The sequence below is a fragment of the Lynx rufus genome, unplaced genomic scaffold (genome assembly GCF_022079265.1).
Source record: "Lynx rufus isolate CCGP_SWC_20201006 ecotype Redwood Valley unplaced genomic scaffold, mLynRuf1.p SCAF_49, whole genome shotgun sequence".
Taxonomy (NCBI): domain Eukaryota; kingdom Metazoa; phylum Chordata; class Mammalia; order Carnivora; family Felidae; genus Lynx; species Lynx rufus.
This window is the reverse complement of record NW_025814866.1, coordinates 929,888-951,996: the sequence shown is the minus strand read 5'-3', so window position 1 is coordinate 951,996 and position 22,109 is coordinate 929,888. Positions and strand designations below refer to the sequence as shown.

At 64.6% G+C, this 22,109-nt stretch overlaps 2 protein-coding genes across 2 annotated transcripts; one reads left to right on the top strand and one right to left on the bottom strand.

Annotated features, from left to right (window-relative positions):
* Positions 1 to 842: 842 nt before the first annotated feature.
* PNCK (pregnancy up-regulated nonubiquitous CaM kinase) lies at positions 843 to 3,838 on the bottom strand. Its single transcript, XM_047098483.1, has 11 exons — positions 3,771 to 3,838; positions 3,397 to 3,528; positions 3,082 to 3,156; positions 2,830 to 2,968; positions 2,566 to 2,689; positions 2,314 to 2,389; positions 2,107 to 2,219; positions 1,935 to 2,013; positions 1,758 to 1,845; positions 1,469 to 1,613; positions 843 to 1,191 (listed from the first exon to the last, which is right to left on the bottom strand). The coding sequence occupies exons 1-10, from the start codon at positions 3,836 to 3,838 to the stop codon at positions 1,476 to 1,478; spliced, it is 1,032 nt and encodes a 343-aa protein (XP_046954439.1). The 3' UTR covers positions 843 to 1,191; positions 1,469 to 1,475.
* Positions 3,839 to 13,284: 9,446 nt separating this feature from the next.
* On the top strand, positions 13,285 to 22,109 carry SLC6A8 (solute carrier family 6 member 8). Its single transcript, XM_047098496.1, has 13 exons — positions 13,285 to 13,570; positions 15,236 to 15,367; positions 16,326 to 16,575; positions 17,065 to 17,197; positions 18,051 to 18,185; positions 18,272 to 18,375; positions 18,464 to 18,588; positions 19,178 to 19,290; positions 19,413 to 19,550; positions 19,627 to 19,729; positions 19,822 to 19,922; positions 20,010 to 20,180; positions 20,581 to 22,109. Exons 1-13 carry the CDS (start codon positions 13,309 to 13,311, stop codon positions 20,719 to 20,721), a joined length of 1,908 nt encoding a protein of 635 aa, XP_046954452.1. The 5' UTR covers positions 13,285 to 13,308; the 3' UTR covers positions 20,722 to 22,109.

Here is a 22,109-nt window from a genome sequence, read left to right as displayed (position 1 = left end):
CTCACCCACAGTGGGGTTGCAAGGGCCAGGGGCCGCACAGGCCGGAGGACCGGCCGCCGCCCTTCGTGCCACGTGCCACAGGCCGTAACCAACCCAGCCTCCGTGTCCTGGGCTGTCTTCCCCTCCCCGTCGCCGCCCCCAGCACAGGGGTTCCAAAGCCACAGTACAGTACAGACGTTGAGGCCTCAGTGGCGCCCTCTCCTGGCTAAGGAGCCCCGCCTCCACCTTCTGAGGCAGGGGTTCCCCAGGCTTCCGCACAAGAAGGTGCCCGCTGGAACCCCTCTCTGTCTGGCCAGGGCCGCGGAAGAGTGGGGGAAGGAAGGGAGAGGCTGGAGGCCACAGCCCAGGGCTCTGGTCGTCCTCCAGCTACAGCGGGCCTCCACTTGCCCGTGAGCCCCTCCCAGCCTGTCCTGCAGCCCACCCCCAGGGGCCCAGAGACAGCGACCCCCATTTGGCCTCCCGCCACCGCCCTCGGCTGGCAGCCCACAGGGCCTGAGCTGCCTCCGTTTTCTCTCAAGGAGCCACAGCCACATGCAGGCCGACCGCTGGGGTGGCGGAGCTGGCCAGCCAGGCCGCCTCTCGCCGGTGCTTTGGGGGGACCGGGACAGGAAATTCTTGAACAACTTGGGAGCTCGCCTGCCGTGACGGGAGGGAGCAGAAGTTCAGGGGGCCGTAGGCGAGGTCGCGTGGCCGGGTCCCGCGGGCAGGGGGCCTGCCTCCTTGGTCTCCTTCCCACAGGTGACATCCATCCCCTCCGCCCTCGTCCCCCCATCCCTGTCCCTTACCCCTCCCTCCAGCTCACCACTGGCCCGTCGCTCTGTCTGTATTTATTGATTTGGGGAAAACTCGAGGGCCACGACACAAGCGGGACCACCACAGTCAGCAAAGCACAGAACAGCGTGCGGGAAGAGCTGCCCCCGGAAAGCCTCTTCGGCATCTAGAGCGGGTGTGGCGGTGACAGTGGAGCGGGATCTCCGTGGACGCACCCCGCCAGCCCCCGGGGGCGAGGGCGGAGCCTGGGTGGCAGAGGGGGGAGACCCACTCCTGCCCCAGCGCCATGCGCCACACCCACGCATCTCCAACTTTCCAGCAGAGGCCAGCCCGGGGTCCTGGGGCTGGGGAAAGGGGACTGAAAGGGCCCGCCCACAGGAAGGGAGTCCAGGAGTCAGGGCACTCGGCCTCAGCACCTGCCTGGGGGCGGCGGGGAGGAGAGAGGAGCACGGGGAAGGGGGTGGTCAGGAGGCTCCCCCAGCCTGCCCCCGCCCCCCCATCCCAGTCTCGGTTCTCAGCAGCCACCCGCCCCCTCTGGCCTCCATCGTCTGCTTCTGCCAGAACCCCGGCTCCTTCCCTCCACCTCCACCCTCGGTCCTCAGTCCTCTGCTCTGCGAGGTGGCCACACGGAGCCCGCCCTCCTCTCGGTTCACTCGGGGGTCAGCTCCCAGTGGGTGCAGGGCCCACGCCCGCACACCTGGGCGTCACCACTTGGGGGGCTGGCCAGACCCGAGGCCAGGGTGGCTGTGGCGGGCCATCCTCCGCCCCGAGGCCTCCTCGCTCTCCGGGCCCTGCCCCAGCTTGCGGATGTGACGCAGGAAGGAAGTGGCGTTGAATGCTCGCTGTGGGGAGAGAGGGCCATCAGGCCATGCCCCGGCAACGGCCCCAAGACTCTGAGGGCCACAGAGGCCACTGGCAACCGAGGCCGTCCCCTGAGAGGCGGGGACAGCCTCGAGCCGGGTCCACAGGCCCCTCTCCACGCTGACCTTCCAGTGAGTCCGGGCAAAATTCTTCTGGATCTGCTCACTGACTGAGCCCAGGATGTCCTTGTCAAAGGCTGCGTCCCCAGAGATCCTAGGGGGAGGCCACGGGTCAGTGGCGGGGGAGTCTCTGAGGGTGTGGGCCCTCTGGTCCCGGGAGAGCTTGGCGGGGGCCCCACTCACCAAAGATGCTGTAAAGCCTGCTGGCAGGTGAACCTCTTCTGTGGGTCTCGCTCCAGAAGGTGCCGGATGAAGTCTTTGGCTGGAGTGGGGACGCCAGGTCAGCCCACCCCGTCCCCGCTGCCCTCGTCACTGACTGCCCCCTCCCTGAGCTCAGGGCCAGCTTCACGTTCACCTGATTCTGAGATGTCATCCCAAAAGGGAGAGTCAAACTCATAGCTGGCCCTCAGGATCTGGCTGAAGAGTTCAGGGTCGCTCTCGTCGTAGAAAGGGGGGTACCCACACAGCCTGGCACCCACACATGAATCACCCAGCTGCCGGGCCCTCCCCGACCCAGCAGGAGGCAGGCAGGCAGAAGAGGAGCCTCCCAGCGGTCACTCACAAGATGTAGGAGATGACACCCAGGGCCCACACATCCACAGCCTTCCCATAGGGTTTCTGCTCCAAGAGCTCCGGGGCTGGGGGCCAGAGACAGACAGACACACACCCGCACGCACACGTGCCGTGGCTTCACTGCCGCCAGGCTCAGCCTGGTCGACCCCAGGGATGACCCACCGCCTACCCTTCCCCTGGCACCATGTCCCCCAGCCCCCTCAAGCCCCAGTGAGTCTCAGGGCGCGCCCCCCTCACTGACCCACATATCCTGGGGTCCCACAGGCGGTGCCCAGCACATTGCCAGTCTGGATTTTGGAGAGGCCAAAGTCGGAGACCATGATCTTGGAGTCCTCAAAGGGTGTAGCGTAGAGGAGGTTTTCCGGCTATGACACACGGGCGCCGGAGAAAGTGCCAGGTCAGCCCTGGCACGACCCCTGGGGCTGGGCACCCTCAAGTCCCCCAGACCCTCGGTGCACAGGGATGCCGGGCGTGGCCCCGGGCGGGCAGGCAGGAGGACGGGCACCTTGAGGTCTCGGTGCACGATGCCCAAGCTGTGCAGGTAGGAGACGGCGCCCAGGACCTGGCCCACTAGGTGGCTGGCGTCCTTCTCTGTGTAGGAGCCACGCTCCATGATGCGGTCAAACAGCTCGCCCCCCGTCACCCTGAGGGCAGCGGGGACTCGGCTAATTCAGGCCAGTCGGCCCCCACTCACCACCCAGCACCAGCCCCAGCCGCCCCCCCCCCCCCCGCCCCAGCTTGCCCCTGCCCTCCTCACAGCTCCATGGCCAGGTAGAGGTGGGAAGGGCTCTCGTGGACGTCCTCCAGAGCCACAATGTTGGGGTGGCTGACCCTGCAATGGCAATAGAAAGGCCCGTATGGGCCACCGCAGCCCCCTCTGGGCCTCTCGGGGCCTCGGAGTGCTTCGTCCCGGGGCCCCGGGGAAGGCTCCCTCCCTCTTCTCTTCCTCTGGCCTCTGCCCCGCTTACCTAGCACGGGCCACCTCTGCCTGGTCCAGCAAGGCAGAGCCCCGGGGCCAGGCGGTCGTGGGGATGCACTGAAGGCACAGGCCTGGCCAGGGGCAAGCACGCACCTGCGGAGCACGGCGATTTCGTTCTCCACCAGGGCCTCCTTGCCTCGAAGGGCCTTCTTGGGGATGCACTTGAGGGCGACGAGGTGTGAGGAGCCCCGCTCCTGGGCCAACACCACCTCAGAGAAGGCGCCCCTGAGGCAGAGAGGGGGAGGCAGGCAGGGAGAGGGAGAGGCGAAGAGGAGGAAAGGAGGGGGCGGGGAGGGAAAGCAGAGGTGCGGAGGGGGAAGGGCCCTCCTAGCTAAAGAAGATGGGGAGGCCCTCCCGGCCCCAGGCTACCCATCCGCCCCCCCCACACACACTCACACATTCGCTGACACACACACACACACACACACACACACACATCACATTCATTGACACACACACACACTCACGAGCCGAGCTTCTCCCGGATCTCATAGACGCTGCTGATGTCTTCCGTCTGTTTCTTGAGCAGCAGCATGTCTGTGGGGGGTCGGGGAGAGATGGAGGGAGGCCCCCTGCGTGAGGCCACCCTCAGTGGCAGCCCTGCTCAGAAACGCGTAAATCGCCCCCAGCCCCAGGCCGGCAGCATTTCGCCCCTCCCCTCCCCCACCGCCCAGGCCCGCACTCCCAGGTGGGCGACTCCCAGCGAGGCCACCGCAGACCTTCCTCCCCTCCCAGATACGAGGCCGCCATCCGGAGCCCCCACCCCACCCCCGCTCTGGCACCTCGACGGCGATCAGCGCCCAGACACCCCTTCTCTGCCTCCATACAACCAAGGCAGCCGCGATCGGCCGGCTTCCAGAAGGCTCCGTGCACCCCCACCCCGTCCCCCCTGGGCCCACCCCCATCCACGGCGCCCACAGACGGCCCTCCCACACCCCCAGGCCTAGACCTGTCACCCAAGGCCCAGCGCTCACAGGCACTCGCGACTCAGGCCACCAACCCTCCCAAGATGCACCTGCGACCCCCGCGCCCAGCCGCCTGCCACGGCCACGGCCGCGGCCACCCACGCGGCCGCCCAAGTGCAGCCCGGCCCTCGGCGCCTCGGGGCGGGAGGGACTCGGCAGCCTGGGCCTCCCACGTCCCGAGCTGCGTGGGCCACGCCGGGCTTGACAGGTGTGCGCGGGGGCGCGCGGGGGCTGCGGCGGCCGTGGCCGGGACTCCCACGCGCCCCCGCCCGCGCGCGCCCGCGCCCGGGAGCGCCGGGTGCGGACCTGGAGCCGAAGCTGCAGCGTCGCCTCGCGCAGTGGCCGCCGCGCCGAGCCCCCCGCCCGCGCCCCGCCGGACCCGCCCCCTCCGCGCGCGCCCCCGCCGGCCGCTGGCGACCGAGCGAACGTGCGGTGGCCGAGCGCCGCCGCGGCGCTGCAGGGCGCCTTGTAAGGCAATCGGCCGGCGCGCCGGCCCCCACCGCCTCCCTCCTCGGTCATTCGTGCCGGTTCCTGCCGGCTCCCGGTCCCTTGGCGGCCTGGCTGGGCCGGCCCCAGGGCCTTTGCACCACCGGCTTTGGCTGTCCGAAAGTCTCTTCACCCACATGTTGACATAGCTCGCTGCGTGCCCTCAGGTCTCTTCCCTCGCGCCAGCCCTGCCACTGCCATTTCTGCCACCCTGGCCTGAGCCACCGCCCGCACTCGATTGGAGGACGGCCACAGCCTCCCCGTTGGGGTCCCTTTGTCCTCGGACCCCACCCTTCGCCCCTCCTACCCACGGTCTCTTTCCCACCGAGCAGCCAGAGCACCTCCTATATCTGGAGATCGTTTCACCGGACCTCCGGACCCTTCCACAGCCCTCCAGGCCATGAGGCAAAGCACAAGTGCTTACGGTGGCCTAAGGGCTCTGCGTGATCGGTCCCCCTTCCCTAGCGCTGCTCTGGCCCCTTCGCACCCAGTCTCCCGCTCGCTCAACTAGCTCTAGCCAGCTCCAACCACACTGGCTTCCTAACCGGCCCTCAAACACACCACACACGCACCTGCCCCAGGGCCTTTGCACTCACTGCCTCTCTGCCCGGAACGCTCTTCACTCAGATACCTGCTTGGCTTGCTCCCTCACTCTGTCAGTCTCAACTCAAATTTCACCTCCTCAAACAGGCCTCCGCTGCCCACCCACCCCAGTCTGTGGAACACCACCCTGCCTGCCCTGTCTTCAGGAGATCCACCACTGCAAAATCACCTTCTCTGTCTTGTCTTCCTCATCAAAGAATCCACTCCCAGAAAGTGTCTCTGCTGAACCAGCTCGGGAAATTAGTGCAACGTTCAATCCTTCGTGCAACAATTAGTTGATTCCTCCCATCCGCAGGTCGGTGCTGCACAGGCTTCATGGAGTCACGGGAACTGCCTGCTGAGTGCATCTTCACAGGGGTGTGTCTGTAGTCCTTGGCGTGACACAAAGTCTCTTTTTTTTTTTCTAAAATTTTTTTAATGTTTTTTTTTAATTTATTTTTGAGACAGAGAGAGACAGAGCATGAGCAGGGAAGGGGCAGAGAGAGAGGGAGACACAGAATGTGAAGCAGGCTCCAGGCTCTGAGCTGTCAGCACAGAGCCCGATGCGGGGCTTGAACCCATGAACCATGAGATCACGACCTGAGCCGAAGTCGGACGCTTAACCGACTGAGCCACCCAGGCGCCCAGTCTCTTCTTTTTTTTTAAAGTTTATTTATTTTGAAAGACAGAGAGAGTGAGCATGAGCAGGGGAGGGGTGGGGGGGGGATGGGGAGACAGAATCCCAAGCAGGCTCCGTGCTGTCAGTACAGAGCGAGACACGGGGCTCGATCTCACCAACCAGGAGATCACAACCTGAGCCGAAATCCAGAGTGAGACGCTTAACCTGCTGAGCCCCCCCAGGCGCCCCTGACACAAAGCCTTTCAAGAGAGTCCATGGGGCCGACAGAGGTTTTTCCAAATCATCTTTCCAGAACTCAGCTCCCACCTGTCTCTGTCCAAAACGTGGTAAGTCTGAGATGATCCCTCCAGTTCCTGCTCCCCAGCCCTTTCCCAATCGTCCCCCCAGTTAACTCAAGAAGGTTCCAGGGGTCTCAGCCCTCGGCAGCATGTTCATTCCTAGGAATGGAACCGATACTGAGCCCCGTCCCACACCGACCGTATGTCCTCTTTGTTCCCGGACACCTGAACGAATAATGGACGCACCGGAGACCCGTGTCACTTGCTTGTTTAATGGTTGCACGTCAGCAGGTCGGATCCAGGGCTGCTGTTCTGGTCAAGCCGGAAGCAATTTTACCAGAGCCCCGCGGTCACAGATTGGAACAAGAAGTGTAATGTATATACATTTGTGTTTCAGGGAAATACAAAGCATGAGGAATAAAAGCCCGGAGAAAGACAGCACAAGGGGATGTCTCTGAGGGGCAGCGGACAAAAAGTGGAGGCAGGAAGAAAAGAACTGACTTCCAAAGGGAACATGGAAAGAGTTTGAGATGGACACTGGGCTCAGTTCACCGGGTGATTTTAATGCCACTGGCCTCATGTCAAAAGTGGTATCACGGTTGTTGTGGGTTTTTTTAACAGTATTTTTAAGACACCAGAAAGCACACCCTCCGCAACTGTTTGAACATCCATTGAAATATCGTAGACGTCAACTTCAAAATCCACACGTGTGTTGAGGGGTTGGGATAAAGAGCTTTTCAAAATCCTTTCAGGGGACCCCTTAGAGAAAAATTAGCTCAGAGTTGACCACAGGCCTCAATGTAAAATACCAAACCTTTAGAAGAAAACAGAGGAGAAAAATCTGTCTTAGCGTGGGCTTGGCGATGAGTTTTTATTTATCTATCTATCTGCCTATTTATTTATTTACTTACTTCCTTATTCTTAAGAAGGCTCTGCGCTAGGCATGGAACCCAACGCGTGGCTTGAACTCACAACTCTGAGATCAAGACCTGAGCTGAGATCAAGAGTGAGACGCTTAACCAACAAGCCACCCGGGCGCCCTGAGTTTTTAGATATAATATGGAAAGCATGGCCCGTGAAAGAAAATGTGAGAAACTGGACTGTATCGAAATTTTCAATGTTTGCTCTGCAAACAACACCGTTAGAGAAAGAGAAGAAAAGCCACAGGCTGGGGGAAATGTCTGTAACAGACAAATCTGATAAAGGACTGGTATTCAAAATAAACAAGGAGCTCTTAAGACTCAACAAAAGAAAACAAACAGCTCGATTAAAAAATGGGCAAAAACACAGAAATGCAAACAAGTAAGCATAGGAAGAGATGCTTGAGGTCCTACGTCCACAGGGAAGTGCAAAAAATATTTTTAATGTTTACTTATTTTTGAGAGAGAGAGAAAGAGTACGAGCAGGGGAGGGGCAGAGAGAGAGAGGGGGACAGCAGAGAGCCCGATGTGGGGCTCCATCATGACCTGATCGTGACCTGAGCCCAGGTCTGACAGTTAACACTTAACGGAGCCCCGCAGGCACCTGGGAAGCGCGAATTACAAAACTAAATGTACTCTTCCCAAATGAGGGAGCAATCGTGCTTCTATTTACCTAAAGGAGTTGAAAACTAACGTCTACACAAACAGCAGCACGGAAATGTTTAGAGCAGCTTTGTTCATCATCACGCCAACACTGGAAGCCACCCTGATGTCCTCAGGTAGGTGAATGGATAAAGTAACTGCTCGGTGAAACAAGTCCGCCTGAAAACAGCAACATACTGTAAGATTCTCTTTATGTGACATTCCAGAAGAGGCAAAAAAGGTAGGGACAGGGACCACATCAGGGGTTGCCAAGGGTTTGAGACAGGGGAGTCCCGGGTGGCTGGGGGAAGCCTAGATGTTTAGGGCTGGGAGGCCGGACACCCTGGAGAAGTCAAGACCCAGAGAAGCGGACAGCAGAAAGAGTGAAGCTTAACATACACAAATTTTAAAATAATCCTTCAGGAAAGCGGGGGATCCCAGGAAGGAATGCAGACCCACCGAAGAATCTAGGTGGATTACAGATGTATGCAACCACCTCGCTGAACGGGATTGGGGGAAAGGGGCTGATGAAAGTCACTAGGAAATGAGGGGATTGGACGGGGGTGGGGGGGCGGGGTTCGCTTTAAAGTGGAGACACCTGAAGTACAGGCACGACCCCAGCCCGATGACCGATGACCGATGACCGATGACCGAGGCCGACATACAGCGGTGAGTCATGCTGGCAGCTCCTCGTCTCTAGAACCACCACCCGGGCTACTCGTGACAAAAACACCGGACAAACCAAACTGTCCAGGCGGCTGAACATGAAGAAAGTCTAAGAGGAGACGTGACAACAAATGCAGTGTGGTCCCGGGGCAGAGCAAGGACATTAGAGGCAAGCTGAGGAAATCTGAGTTCTGACTACGGACTTGGGTTAATAACTGGTTGGTTATTGTAACAACGCGTAGGCAGGGCGCCGGGGCGCAGAGGCACCCGGTTCGAGGGCCCCAAACACACCAAGTTCAGCCCCTCCAAACTCCAGAGACAGAGAAACTAGGGGTAGTGAAACAGGAAAGGGACTTATTTCGGTGAGGCCAACACCGGGAAGACAGCGAATACTTCCAGGTTTGTAGAACAAAAACGTGGGGCGGAGGGAGGCGGGTGCGTGCGGGTGGGCAGTGAAGGTCAAACGCATTGTGTGTTCCGGGGCGGGATCTTGCTGGCTCGGGGGCAGTCCCTCTGCTGGAGGGGGTAGTTTCGGCTCCCATCTGGGGGTGCTTTGCCAACAGACCAGCTGGAAGGGAGAGGCCAACTGGCAAGGGTGAGGTCAAAATGGAGCCGGCCGAAGCCCTCTGTCAAATACAGCACACTAATGTGCAGTCTTGCAACAGGGGAAGCTGCCCCCCCACCCCGCCCCGCGCTGCCCTGCGTAGGGGTAGGAGGCCCAGATTGCCCCTCCCTAGTCCTGGGGACCCTCCAAACCTCCAGCCCCCAGCCCCGGGGCAGCTCCCTGCCCCAGTCATCGAAAGCACAAAGCCCTTCAAGGTGGATCCCACCCTTTGTTCCCAGCTAATTCTAATTCCAAAACTCCTTGTGCCCCTACCCTATCTCCTGGTGCCCCTGGGATAGCCAGCCACCTCCGGGTGGGGCACCCCCCTCACCCACGGGTCCGCTCCTCAGGCCGTGGCCACCCGAGATCGGGTGGGCCGCGCAGCCCCAGCCTCTGTGGGCACAGGGTCCAATTCCCAGGCCTCCCCGGACAATGAGAGCCTTCCGCTCACACCCCCTTCCTGCCCTCCCTCTGGCTCTCTCCTCCTCCTCCTCCTCTCCCCCTCCTCCTCAGCTCCTCCGGCAACTCCAGCCACACTGGGCTCTGAAAGGCAGCCCCCCCTGCCTTGGGCCCAGGAAACCTGTGCTTGTCACTTCGAAGCGGCCTTGGTGAGAGGCCCCCACCCACTCCCTCACGTGCTCGGGAGCCAGCCTCACGGGGGTACAGGGGCCTGGCAGGAGCCACGGAGACTTAGACCGGGCTTGCAGGGGGGAAGGTCTCCTGGCCCTCGGCACCCCACTCACCCCCAGTGGCTCCCGCCCGCCCGGGGAGGAGAGGGGGGCAAGATATACCTTCCCCAAGCCCCAAGAACCCCCCGCCCCCGCCGCCACCCCGAGGGCTGCAACTCCCTCCGCTTGTGTCCTGTTCAGATGGTCAGCACCAGCCCCAGGAACGCTGTGGCTGTCCTTGGCAGATCGGAAGCTCCCACGCGCTGCTTGGGGCAGCACCACAGGAGCCAGAGTTCCGGCCTCCAGTTCCCACTCGGGGCGACTCCCGCCGATTCATCCTGGCCGGAGGCGAGGACCAGTCCATGAACTTCGCACCCCACGGATGCCCAGCTCGCCTTGGCAGTGCAGGTGCCAGCGGATGCACACCCATCTCTCTGGCCTCCCCGGGACAGGTGGCAGCCAAGCCGACTCTGCAGGGGCAGAGGGAGGTCAGCCCAGACAGTGGGCCCGGCGCGGGTCATGGGGGCAGGTCAGCTCAGGGGGCACGCTGCTCTGCAGTGCTGGGAGCCCACATGCCAGCTCTTGCCCAATTTTGTGCACCTCGGAGAGGAATCTGACTCCGTCTCCAGCACAGACAAAAGCCCAGAGAAGATCAGATGGGGAGGGACAGGGGAGATTTGTCCAGCGTGGCTGCTGGGGCTGAGAGGAGGAGGCCAACTGGGGCCCGGGGCGGGGGGGGCGGGGGGGGCGTGGTTACCTGCTTGGGGGAGACTGGAGTGGCGGGGGGGGGGGAAGGCGCAGCAGCCCTGTCAAGTCTGGTCTGGGGGCCTGTTGCACCCCCCAGGTCATGGAGCGCCCCCCCAAGGAGGGTCTAGAGACACCCCATGAAGGCTCCCCCTGGAGGGGTGCCAGCTTGGGTCCTAGAGCCCCGGAGCTCCCCGGGCCCTTCTCAGCACTCACCTCCCCCTCGGGCCTCCCTGTGGCCCCTCCGGCCAAGCTGTCCCCCCTCCCAGCAGCCTCGGATCTCACGGATCTCACGGATCTCACGATCTCACGCAGGCAGCTCACTCACTGCTCAGCCACTGGCCTTTGAACCTGCCTCCCCTCCCAGGGGAGAGGAGACCCGCCCTTGGCTCCTTCGCAGGCCCTCCTCAGGTTCCCCAGGTCTTGCCGCCTTCACCCTCGGCCCTCCCTGCAGCGGCAGCCATTTCCCCAAAGTGCCACCCGCTGGCCCACACCCCCTCCAGCCACTGCCTTCTCTCCCCGCCGCGCTCCTGGTACAAGCGAGATCTTAAATTCTCAAAAGGGTTGCCTGCACCCGGCCGAGTCCGCGCGTCCTCACTTCCCCCTGCTTGTCAGGGCGCTGTCTGACCTCTGCCCGAAGACCATGTCCATCACAGCTACCGCCCTCCCTTCCGCGGGCACCCCCGCTCCCCCCCCCCCACACGCCGGGACGAGATCTGTGGTTCACTGGGCTACTCGTCTTTCCCCTCCGCCCTTGCTCCCCGGTGGCCCCCACTTCTCCACGACGCCTACATGTCACACACTTCTCGGTGGCCTCCGTCTGCAGACCAGCTTCAGTCTGACACCGGGCCAGAGAAAACTCCAGTTAGGGTCTTCCGATGAACAGAGCCGCCCTGCCACCTGGCGCATCCCCAAGCCTCACCCCGCTCCCCCGTGCCCTGACCCAACCTGAGCACAGGCCGCCTGGCCAGGCTTCCACAAAGCCCCCGCCCCGGAAGGCTACTCCAGCCATCCTGGGAGGAGGGCCTGCCCCTCCTCACCCAGCAGGCTCAATCTGGCTCGGGCCAGAACTGCTTTTCTTCTAAAAGCCGCCGGATGGCTGAGGGTTTAGCTTAACAGGATGAACCATCTGGGGACTGCAGCCTGGTGATCGCAGAGTCTGGGAGTGGTGGGGGGCGGGGGCACCCTTCCCGTCCCCAGGCCGGGACAACGACCCTTTCCTTCCCCACCCCATGGCTGCTCTTTGCCCTGCAAAGTCCCCAACAGGCTGCTTTGCTAAAGGGAGGCCTGAAGGTCCCTGGAGAGAGAAGCTGTGCAGGTGGGGGGTGCTGGGCCTCCCAGCTGAGGCCTTCGGGGGAGGGTCTGTGCACCTGACAGGCACCAGGGGGCAGCCTTGCCCTATTCGTGCCTGAATCTCCAGCACATCTGGCACGGGTGGGGGCAGCGAGGGTCCCTGCGACCCCTCCTTGGTGACAGTGTGTTGCTTTGCCGGGCAGGCTCGTCCTCGCCCACTTAGGAGACTCAGAGAGACTTCTCACCCCAAGAGCTGGGACGCTGACCTCAAGCTTCCAGGGTTTCGACGCTGAACGCCAGGAGGAGGCAGGGCGGTGCCTCTGGTAAAGCCCCCCCCCCCAGCACACCTGGAGACAGAGCCCCAGTCCAGCCTTTCCCTCGCCCGCCAGCTCAGCCCCACTCCCTCGGGAGGCAGGAGCAGCCGGCAGGCCCTCTGGTGCGGGGCGCCAGGAAGCCCTAGGCCTTGGTACCCACCACTGGCCCAGGCCCTAGCTGGGACTCAGAGAAGGGCCAGAGGGATGGGACAGACTGGAAGGAGGTGGGGAGAAGAGGAAAGGAGGGCAAGGATGGCTGGAAGGCAGCCAGGGAAGTGGCTTTCCTAGAACCAGGAAGGGCAGGTTAGGAGGGGCGATCTGGGAGGGAGCCAGGCCCAGATAAACTCGGGGTCAGGAGTGGCTCTGTCCCTGGGAAGGACGTGCTGGTCGGCGCCCCAGGTAGCAGCCATCCTGCTTCCCGCCGGAGTGGCGTCTCCTCATCGGGAGGAGGGAAGGAGGAGGTGGGCGGAGTGACGGGGAGGGCGGGACGGCGGGGGGAGGGGGACCAGCCCGGTCGTGGGGGTGGGGCGACAGTGACATCACCGGGAGTCGGTTCTTAAGCGGCAGCCGCTCGGACCGGGAAAGAGAGGGACGGTCGGAGCGCGGTGGCGAGTCGCTGAGCCCGCCGCGGCCCCGAGAGCGGCTGGAGCCGCCGCCGCCGGGAAGGAGGGGCGAGCGCGCCTCGGCCGTCGCCGTCGCCGCCGCCGCCACCGCCGCCGCCGCCGCCGCCGCCGCCGCCGCCGGAGCCGCGAGCGAGCCGGGCAGCCGCGCCGGCCCGGGCCGGGGCGGGGGGCGCGGGCCGCAGGCCCCTGCTCCGGCCGCCGCTTGCAGACCGTGGGCGCCCGATGCCGCCTGCGCCCCGCTAGGCTGAATTTCGGGCCGGGCGAGCCGCCGCCGCCACCGCCCGAGCCGCGGACAGGAGTCTCGGGAGCCACCGCCGCCGCCCGGCCGGGCCCCGCCGCCGCCCGCGCGCCCCCGGGCCCCCGACACACATGAGATTCTTCAGGCTCACTTTCAAGTGCTTCGTGGACTGCTTCTGACCGCGCCGCCCCGCCTCCCCGACCCCCGGCCCGGCCGCCCCCGGCCCCCCGGCGGGCCCGCGCCTTCGGGGCCCCCCAGCGCCACCGGCGCCCTCCGCCGCCCGTCCGCCCGCCCCCGCGAGGCGCCGCGCCCCCCGGCCCGGCCGCGCGGCCCGCCGGGGCCATGGCGAAGAAGAGCGCCGAGAACGGCATCTACAGCGTGTCCGGCGACGAGAAGAAGGGCCCCCTGATCGCGCCCGGGCCCGACGGGGCCCCGGCCAAGGGCGACGGCCCCGCGGGCCTGGGGGCGCCCGGCGGCCGCCTGGCCGTGCCGCCGCGTGAGACCTGGACGCGCCAGATGGACTTCATCATGTCGTGCGTGGGCTTCGCCGTGGGCCTGGGCAACGTGTGGCGCTTCCCCTACCTGTGCTACAAGAACGGCGGAGGTGAGCGCCCCCGCCCCGCCGCGTCCCCGCTCCTTCTCGCCAGGGGCCCCCTCCCCCGCCCGCCCCACCGGGGCGCGGGGCCGAAGTCCGGGATAGGGGGTGCTGGAGACCGCCCCTCGCTGGCCGCTGCCGCTCGGTGGCTCAGCCCCGGCGGCCTCCACCCCCCAGCCGGTCATGTGCCTGGCAGTGTGTGGGGGGAGGGGGCCGGCGAGCCAACTGCCGAAGCCCCGGGACTGCCTCCCCCCGGACTCCTGGCGCAGGGGCCCCGGAGTGATTGGCCACGGAGGTGGGAAGGCGATGCCTGCCCCCTGGGGGGCTCCCAGAGGTGAGGAGCCCAGGCTGCCCCCGCCGGTCAGGCACACAAGTGGCACATTGTGCGGGGCCCCCACGTGTGCACACACGAACACACACACACACAATGGACTACTCTGTCCCTCCCCCTGCCCTCTCCTCCCCTCCCCTCCCTTCCCCTCTCTTCTCTTCCCCTCACTCCCCTCTCCTCCCCTCCCCTCCCTTCCCTTCCCCTCCCCTCCCCTCCCCTCTCCCCTCCCCTCCAGCCTGGGCCTGGAACACTGGGTGCCTGAGCCAGGCTTGGGTAGCCTGCGGCCTGGGCCGCCTGGCGCCGCCGCTGGACACACTGCACGCATACCCCATGCCCGCCTGCCCCGGGCCCAGCTTAGCAACAGCGATAGCCACCGGGTGTCCTGTGACTGCAAAGTAGCGCTGGGGCTGGGGGAAAGCCATGGTGACTGGATGATGGGTGGGAAACTGAGGCCCAGAGTGAAGGCCTTGGCCCAAGGTCACACACAAGAAGGATGCTTGGGACCAGCAGCCGGACAAGCTGCAGCCAAGCCCGACTTCTGAGTAATGCAGAGCTGAGCTGGGGCAACAGAAGGGGGCCTGGAGAGGACAGGAGAGCAGACGGGGGGGGGGGGAGGCTGCTGATGCCCAGCTCCCCTTACCCCCCACCTCTGGCCTGTGGTCTCTGGCCCCACGTTGCCTGCAGCCTCTAGAGCCAGGCTCACCAGAGTTTGTACTACCCCACCTTGACTCCCTCTTTGTTCACCGATACCTCGAGATCCCCCCCCCCACCGTGCCCCCTGGCAGAAGACTGCCACCCACCCTCTTCCCTGGACCTTCATGCTTGCAGGCAAGTGCCTGGGTGCAGGAAAACCCAGGCTCCCCGTCCTTGCCCAAGCCAGACAGGCCCTCAGGCCGGAGTGCCAGCCATGGCGCACACACGCACGCACACGGACGCATCCACATGGCCTCACCGCTCTTCCCCGTGCTGCCTGGCCAACTGCGACACGAGGCCGTATGTGTCCTCCGTGCCTGTTAGGTCACCCTCGGTGACGGTGGGGCCAGAAGCCTTGTGAGCACAGGGGCCCCCTACCCAAGAAACAGAGCTGTAAGCATCGGGGGACGGCCACATCCCTCCCGACATTCCAACCCCCTCCTCCCAGCAAGGCTGTTCACCTTGCAACTCTGAGTCAGTGGCCACCCCCTGCACTGATTCACCCACTGGGAAGTTAGGATGGGGCCGGGGAGGAGCCCGGAGCTGGCTCCTCCCTGGCCTCCCACGGCTTCCGAAAGCTGGGCTGGCCAGCCAGGGGGCTAAGGGGCCACCCTGGGCAAGTGCCCACCCTTGTGTTCTTCCTCCCCCAGGTGTATTCCTTATCCCCTATGTCTTGATCGCCCTGGTCGGAGGAATCCCCATTTTCTTCCTGGAGATCTCACTGGGCCAGTTCATGAAGGCCGGCAGCATCAACGTCTGGAACATCTGCCCCTTGTTCAAAGGTGAGCGGCCCCAAGCCGGTCCCGTTTGCCCTCTCCCTCAGTGACCCCTCCCCTTTCCCACTGCTAGGGCAAAACTGGCACCCACTTGAGAAATCTTGTCTCATCTGAGCACCAGGCCGGGGACCCGGTGCATACCCCCCAAGTCACGAGTGGGAAGCCGGAGGATCTGGAGACCACCCAGTGACCTTAGGCATGCGGGGAATGGGAGTCGGGGACCGGCCTCTCCACCAGGGTGAGGGTGCCCAGGCCCAGCAGAGCCGGGAACAGACCCTGCCAAGCATACTTGGCTCACCGGGGCTGAGCAGAGGGTGCGAGAACAGGAGATGATGTCAAGGGCCAGCTCTCCCAAGGCCAGAGGGCCAGCCTAAGGAGGTGGGGCAGCAGCTGTGGGAAGTTCAGGGAGGATCTGAAGGGAAGGACTATTGGCAAAAGTCACTTTAGAGCTCCTTCTGCATGTGGGCAGTGTCCCTGTTATCTCTAAAGGCCTTAGGAGGGACCCTGGGGAGGCCAGGGCTCAGAGAGGCGAAGTGACTGGCCCCAGTTGCCCGCTGAGAGAGTGACCATCTCCCACACCACCCCAGGTCACCAGGAAGCCCCCAGCTGCTGAGTACTGGAGGCCACTGGGGGGCCAGCTGGAGGCTTGGCCCTCCATCAACCGCCACGGTGGCAGTGGGACCCAGAAGGGGACCCGTGTGTGAGACTAGGGAATTCACAGGAGCTGAGGCTCCGACTGCAGCAGGAGGGGAGGGTTCAAGGGAGGAACCTCGAGCCAGCCCTCTAGTGTCGGGCTACTCGGACAAGTGAGAGTCCAGGGGCTCTCTGCATCTGCCCTCCCCACCATCCTCCCACCACATCTCAGTCATGCTCCAAAGACTTCTCTGAGCTCGGTAGGATAGATAAGGGGGGCGGTGGGGAGCAGTCAGAGAAGAGCCCACGCAGAAACTCCTCTTCTTCCCAGGCCTGGGCTACGCCTCCATGGTGATCGTCTTCTACTGCAACACCTACTACATCATGGTGCTGGCCTGGGGCTTCTATTACCTGGTGAAGTCCTTCACCACCACGCTGCCCTGGGCCACATGTGGCCATACCTGGAACACTCCTGACTGTGTGGAGATCTTCCGCCATGAAGACTGTGCCAATGCCAGCCTGGCCAACCTCACATGTGACCAGCTTGCTGACCGCCGGTCCCCTGTCATCGAGTTCTGGGAGTGAGTCAGGCGCCTCTGGGCCAAGCCCTGCCTGTCCCTGTCTGTGGGCTCCCCATATGGCCCGGGTCTGCGTGTGCTGGGGCCCGGCCCCCTGGGGGGCGGGGGCGGGGCGGGATGCCGAGCAGGGGCCACTCCCAGGCCCTGCCTGTCCTCCGGGAGCCCCCCACGCGGTCCCTAGGGGAGCTGGAATGGACGGGCCTCACTCCCTCACCACTTCTCGGTGCCGGGCATCGTCAGTCCCCTTGTGCCTGCCAGCCTGGGGGAGGGGAGACCACTGAGGGCACGACCAGCCTCTGGCCAGGGGCTCCCGGGCTCCTGCCTCCCGCACTGCAACGCCTCCGGGCCGTGGGCTTGGGCTGGGTGCCCGGGTGCCCAGGGGGGGCCAGCTGGACCCGAGGGCTGCGGCACGGGGGAGTACTGCCCCGGCGACAGCTCCCGGGTCGCTTTGCCCTCTGCTGCGGCAGCCCTGACGGGCTGTCCCTCCCCCAGGAACAAAGTCTTGCGGCTCTCTGGGGGGCTGGACGTGCCAGGGGCCCTCAACTGGGAGGTGACCCTGTGTCTGCTGGCCTGCTGGGTGCTGGTCTACTTCTGTGTCTGGAAGGGGGTCAAGTCAACAGGAAAGGTACAGCTGGAGGCGGGCGGGCAGGTGGGGGGGGTGATGATGGCAGGGGTGGGGGCAGCATGGCCGATGGGGAGAAGAGGCATCTCCACTGGGGGGGTGGACCCCCGCCACGCGAGGTGACCGGGCCAGGGCCTGAGGAGGGGGCAGGTCCTTGAACCCAGCCCGGTGGATTTCCCACACATGCCTGCGTAGTCAGTCCTCCCCACCCTCCAAACTCCAGCCCAGACAGCTTCCGTCCTGAGGGGACAGGCCCAGGCGACAGCCAGCTGAACTTGCCTGTGTCGGGCATCCCCGCCCCAGTTTCCCTCTCTTCCTCACTCACTACTTCCTCACTCTCTGCTTTGCGGCCAGCCTGGGGGGACCCGGCCCGTGGCCCTCCCTTGCCTACCTGTCCTGCTCTGCTGAGGGTGGGACGGAGGCAGAGGTCTTCGCGGTCACCCCGCTGTCGCCTCTGTCTCCGGCCGGCCCAGTCCACTCCAGACTACCCAGGACCCTGCCCCTGTGCAGAGAACCACCTGCAGTCAGGGGCACGGGAGGCATGGGACCTGCCTCCAGGCCGATGTCCTGCTCCCCACCCGGGGAAGGTCCTGCCTCCGCCCTCCCTCTACAGCTGACCTGTCCTTGCGGGGGCGGCCGATGGCCAGCTGAGCACCCCGCTTCCTTCGGGAGGAGCCCAGGCTCTGAGGAGTAGAAGGGGGGGCTGTAGGCTGGCCTCCCGCTTGACCTCGGAGCGGACCGTACCACGGTGGGGGGAGTGTGGCCCGCCTGCCCCCCTGCTGAGGCTGGGAGCCCCTAAGTGGGGAGGCGGGGGCCGCAGGGCCCCTTCTGAGCAGCGCCCCCACCCCCACCCCAGATCGTGTACTTCACGGCTACATTCCCCTACGTGGTCCTCGTCGTGCTGTTGGTGCGGGGAGTGCTGCTGCCCGGCGCCCTGGATGGCATCATCTACTATCTCAAGCCTGACTGGTCGAAGCTGGGGTCCCCTCAGGTGAGGGGGCGGTGGGCTGGACGGGACGAGGGGCGGGCCAGGCCGGCAGGGCCCCTCACCTCCTCCCCGCCCTGGTCTATCTCCAGGTGTGGATAGATGCCGGGACCCAGATTTTCTTTTCTTACGCCATCGGCCTGGGCGCCCTCACGGCGCTGGGCAGCTACAACCGCTTCAACAACAACTGCTACAAGTAGGTGCCGCAGGCCGCCCCCCGCCCCCGCCGCGCGCCCGCGGGCAGCAGGCGGCCTGACCAGTCCCCGCGGCCCCTCTGCCCCCAGGGACGCCATCATCCTGGCCCTCATCAACAGCGGGACCAGCTTTTTCGCTGGCTTCGTGGTCTTCTCCATCCTGGGCTTCATGGCCGCAGAGCAGGGCGTGCACATCTCCAAGGTGGCGGAATCAGGTGAGGACCCCGACCCCTCCGCCCGGCCTTCCGTCCTAACAGACCCCATCCGCGAACACACGTGCACACAGACGTTCTGGGAAACGAGAGACAGATTCACTTCGCTTGTCCCGTCACTCGGGGCCGAGGGAGGCCTGGCCGAGCAGCTGCGAGGCACAGCTGTTCCCGTCGGCCCCGAGCCGGAGCCTCGCGGGCCGGGCCACGGGGGGCCTCGAGCTCTCGTCCGTCCGTCCGTCCGTGCATCCCTCCCCGGGGCCCTGGGCTGAGCCCCTCACATTCGGCCGAGTGTTGCAGAGGGAGAGGAGGGGCTTTCCGGGGTGAACGGTGACCGGTGACCACAAGGGCAGCCGGCCGGCAAGACCCGGAGCCTGAGCCAGGCACCCCGCTCTCGCGGGCTCGCGCCCCCCCCCCCGGCAACACCTTGACTCAAGGGGAAAGGCCCCCAGCCACCGCACGCCCCGGCGTCATGCCTCAGTTTGGAAGCTCAGGGAAGGGGAGAAGTGGAGGGCGGCGGGCAGTGACGAGGCCGGACGGAACGGAACGCGGGCGCGGGACACAGGTGTCGAGACCCTGCCGCTTCCCCCTTCAGGGCCCGGCCTGGCCTTCATCGCCTACCCCCGGGCCGTCACGCTGATGCCTGTGGCCCCCCTTTGGGCTGCCCTGTTTTTCTTCATGCTGTTGCTGCTAGGCCTGGACAGCCAGGTTTGCGGGGGGGGCGGGGGGGGGACAGGACTGAGGGTGCCGGGAGGGTGGGGGAGGCCCCAGGGCGAGGGGGGACGGCTGGCAGGTGGCCGCAGGGGCGTGGCCTGAGCGCCCGGCCACAGTTTGTAGGTGTGGAAGGCTTCATCACCGGCCTGCTCGACCTCCTCCCGGCCTCCTACTACTTCCGTTTCCAAAGGGAGATCTCCGTGGCCCTCTGCTGCGCCCTCTGCTTTGTCATCGACCTCTCCATGGTGACTGATGTGAGTGGGGGCGGGGTGGGGGCCGCCCCAGGCCTCCCGCTGCCTGCCACCTTCCCTGACCCAGCTCCGTCCCCAGGGCGGGATGTACGTCTTCCAGCTGTTTGACTACTACTCGGCCAGCGGCACGACCCTGCTGTGGCAGGCCTTCTGGGAGTGCGTGGTGGTCGCCTGGGTGTACGGTAGGTCCGGGCCCCGGGGCGAGCTGGGGGTGCGGGCCGGAGCAGGGGTGGTGGGGCGTCCGGCTCCAGCCCTCCCGCCTCGCTCGCCCCAGGAGCCGACCGCTTCATGGATGACGTCGCCTGCATGATCGGGTACCGCCCTTGCCCCTGGATGAAATGGTGCTGGTCCTTCTTCACCCCGCTGGTCTGCATGGTAAGGGCCGGGGGAGGCCCGAGCCGGGGGAGGGGTGCCGAGGGCCCGCCGCTGGCTGAGCGCGCGGCGGGGGGTTCTCACCCGCAGGGCATCTTTATCTTCAACGTGGTGTACTACAAGCCGCTCGTCTACAACAACACCTACGTGTACCCGTGGTGGGGCGAGGCCATGGGCTGGGGCTTCGCGCTCTCCTCCATGCTGTGTGTGCCCCTCCACCTCCTGGGCTGCCTCCTCAGGGCCAAGGGGACCGTGGCTGAGGTCAGTCCCCTGCACCCCCTCTTCCCTGCACGACTCCCTCCCTCCCTCTCACCCACCGGATCAAGGCGTTTCCTCCCAAGTGCCCCTTCTCCCACCCACTACTAGGATGTAGCATCACGCTAGGAGTCTCTGGGCCAGAAGTCTCTGGGCCGGCCCACAGGGGGGTGGATGGAAGGAACGCTGAGCCTCCAGGTCCCGAGGTCACGGCAGGGGGAGGAGAGAGAGGTCTGTCCCTAGCCCCTGCCCCGTTTCCCTAGGACAGAGTGCGGGGTGTGGTCAGTGCCTGTGGGAGGGGCCCCGGACCCCCACCCGAGGCAGGTGGTGGGAAATGGAGAGAGACCAAGGGGAAAAAGCATATGCGCCCCGCCCGGGGACTTGAACGTGTCCCTCTCTCCTGCAGCGCTGGCAGCACCTGACGCAGCCTGTCTGGGGCCTCCACCACTTGGAGTATAGAGCTCAGGACTCCGATGTCAGGGGCCTGACCACCCTGACCCCAGTGTCCGAGAGCAGCAAAGTGGTGGTGGTAGAGAGCGTCATGTGACAGGCACCCCGGCTCACATCACCAGCTCACCCTCTTGTAGCCATAGCAGCCCCTGCTTCGGCCCCCAACCCCTCCTGGGGGCTTGCCTTTCCCTGACACTTTTGGGGGTCTGCCTGGGGAGGGGGGGGAAGCACCACGAGTGCTAACTAAAATAACTTTTTTTCCATTTTTAATAAAACGCCAAAAATATCACAACCCACCAAAAATAGATGCCTCCCCACCCCCCACCCAAGCTGGTACACACGCTGCTTCCTAGGCCCTGCCCACCGCCCTCCCCCTAGTGCCCGCCGCAGATGCGCCTCACCGGCCCCCAAGTGCGCCTGCCTCTCCGGGCTCTGCCCTGCACACCCCAGGGTGGCCCCTAGAGGAGGCAGCGGCGGCTGCTTGGGGGACAGGACAGGAGAGGGGAGGAGGGAGGTGGGGGAGGGGCTGCGGAACCAGGGCGAGTATTTCAGCCGGGCTAGACCCCCTCTCCCCGTCCCAGTCCCTATCCTAGAAGCTTAGAGAGCCAGCCAGCAAGGGAACCTTCCGGTTCCCGCGCCAATTGCCACCAATATCAGTTGTGTGAGCTTGTGTACGAATGCATGTGTGCGTGAGTATGTAGGATAAACCTAGATCTCTTAGCAAAGGTGACTACCAGGTGTAAACTGTGCCTGTGGGCTAACGAGGCTTGTATTTTGCACATTTTATAAAAACTTGAGGAAAAGAGATTTCTGCTTGTATATTTCTAAAGAGAAAACCGCCCAGCGTCCCTCTCCTTGCCGCTCCCTGCCCCTCTCAGCACCCCTTAAGTCCTCTGCCCCAGCCAAGGAGTGTGAATTTATAGATCTAATTTTCATAGGCAAAAGCTTCAAGCTGTTGAGCGCGCGAGTCTGTCGTGTGGGTGTGCATGTGTAGCGCCCGGCCCCAGACCGGGTGGAGGAGTGCATGGCCGCGGGGGGTGGGCGTGGGGGGGGCCGGAGCATGCCCGCACCCCCTCTGCCCGCGAGGCGAGGCGGCGGGGTGAGCGGAGGCAGCATCCTGACCCCTGGGGGATCTGGGGCTGCTCACCTGGAGCGCTCAGGCCCGCCCCTGCCCTGCCCCCTGGGCCGGGCGCCACTGCAGGGATCTGAGGTGGGCACCGGCCAGGGAAGGGACCCCGGGCACGGCTCCCACCTGCGAGCTTAAGGCTGATGCACTTTCCACGGCTCAAGTCTTCCATGTAGCAGCTTTAATTAACCCACGTGTGTGTCACGTCCGATTCCGAGACAGCCGAGCGGACCCTAGAAAGGCTTCCCCCACCCCGCGCCACCCCGACGTCGGTCGGAGGGGTGGGACTGGGTGAGGGCGGGGGTCCGGCGGGGACATTCTTACTGTGCTAAAAAGCCACTGCAAACATAGCAATAAAA

Coding starts and splice junctions, on each gene's coding strand:
- SLC6A8 (XM_047098496.1), top strand. CDS start 13,309: ATGGCGAAGAAGAGCGCCGAGAACGGCATCTACAGCGTGTCCGGCGAC. Junction 16,576..17,064: donor CCTGTCATCGAGTTCTGGGA/GTGAGTCAGGCG, acceptor TCCCTCCCCCAG/GAACAAAGTCTTGCGGCTCT. Junction 19,730..19,821: donor GGTGGTCGCCTGGGTGTACG/GTAGGTCCGGGC, acceptor CGCTCGCCCCAG/GAGCCGACCGCTTCATGGAT.
- PNCK (XM_047098483.1), bottom strand. CDS start 3,838: ATGCTGCTGCTCAAGAAACAGACGGAAGACATCAGCAGCGTCTATGAG. Junction 3,529..3,770: donor ATCCGGGAGAAGCTCGGCTC/GTGAGTGTGTGT, acceptor TCTCTGCCTCAG/GGGCGCCTTCTCTGAGGTGG. Junction 3,157..3,396: donor GAAATCGCCGTGCTCCGCAG/GTGCGTGCTTGC, acceptor TTGCCATTGCAG/GGTCAGCCACCCCAACATTG.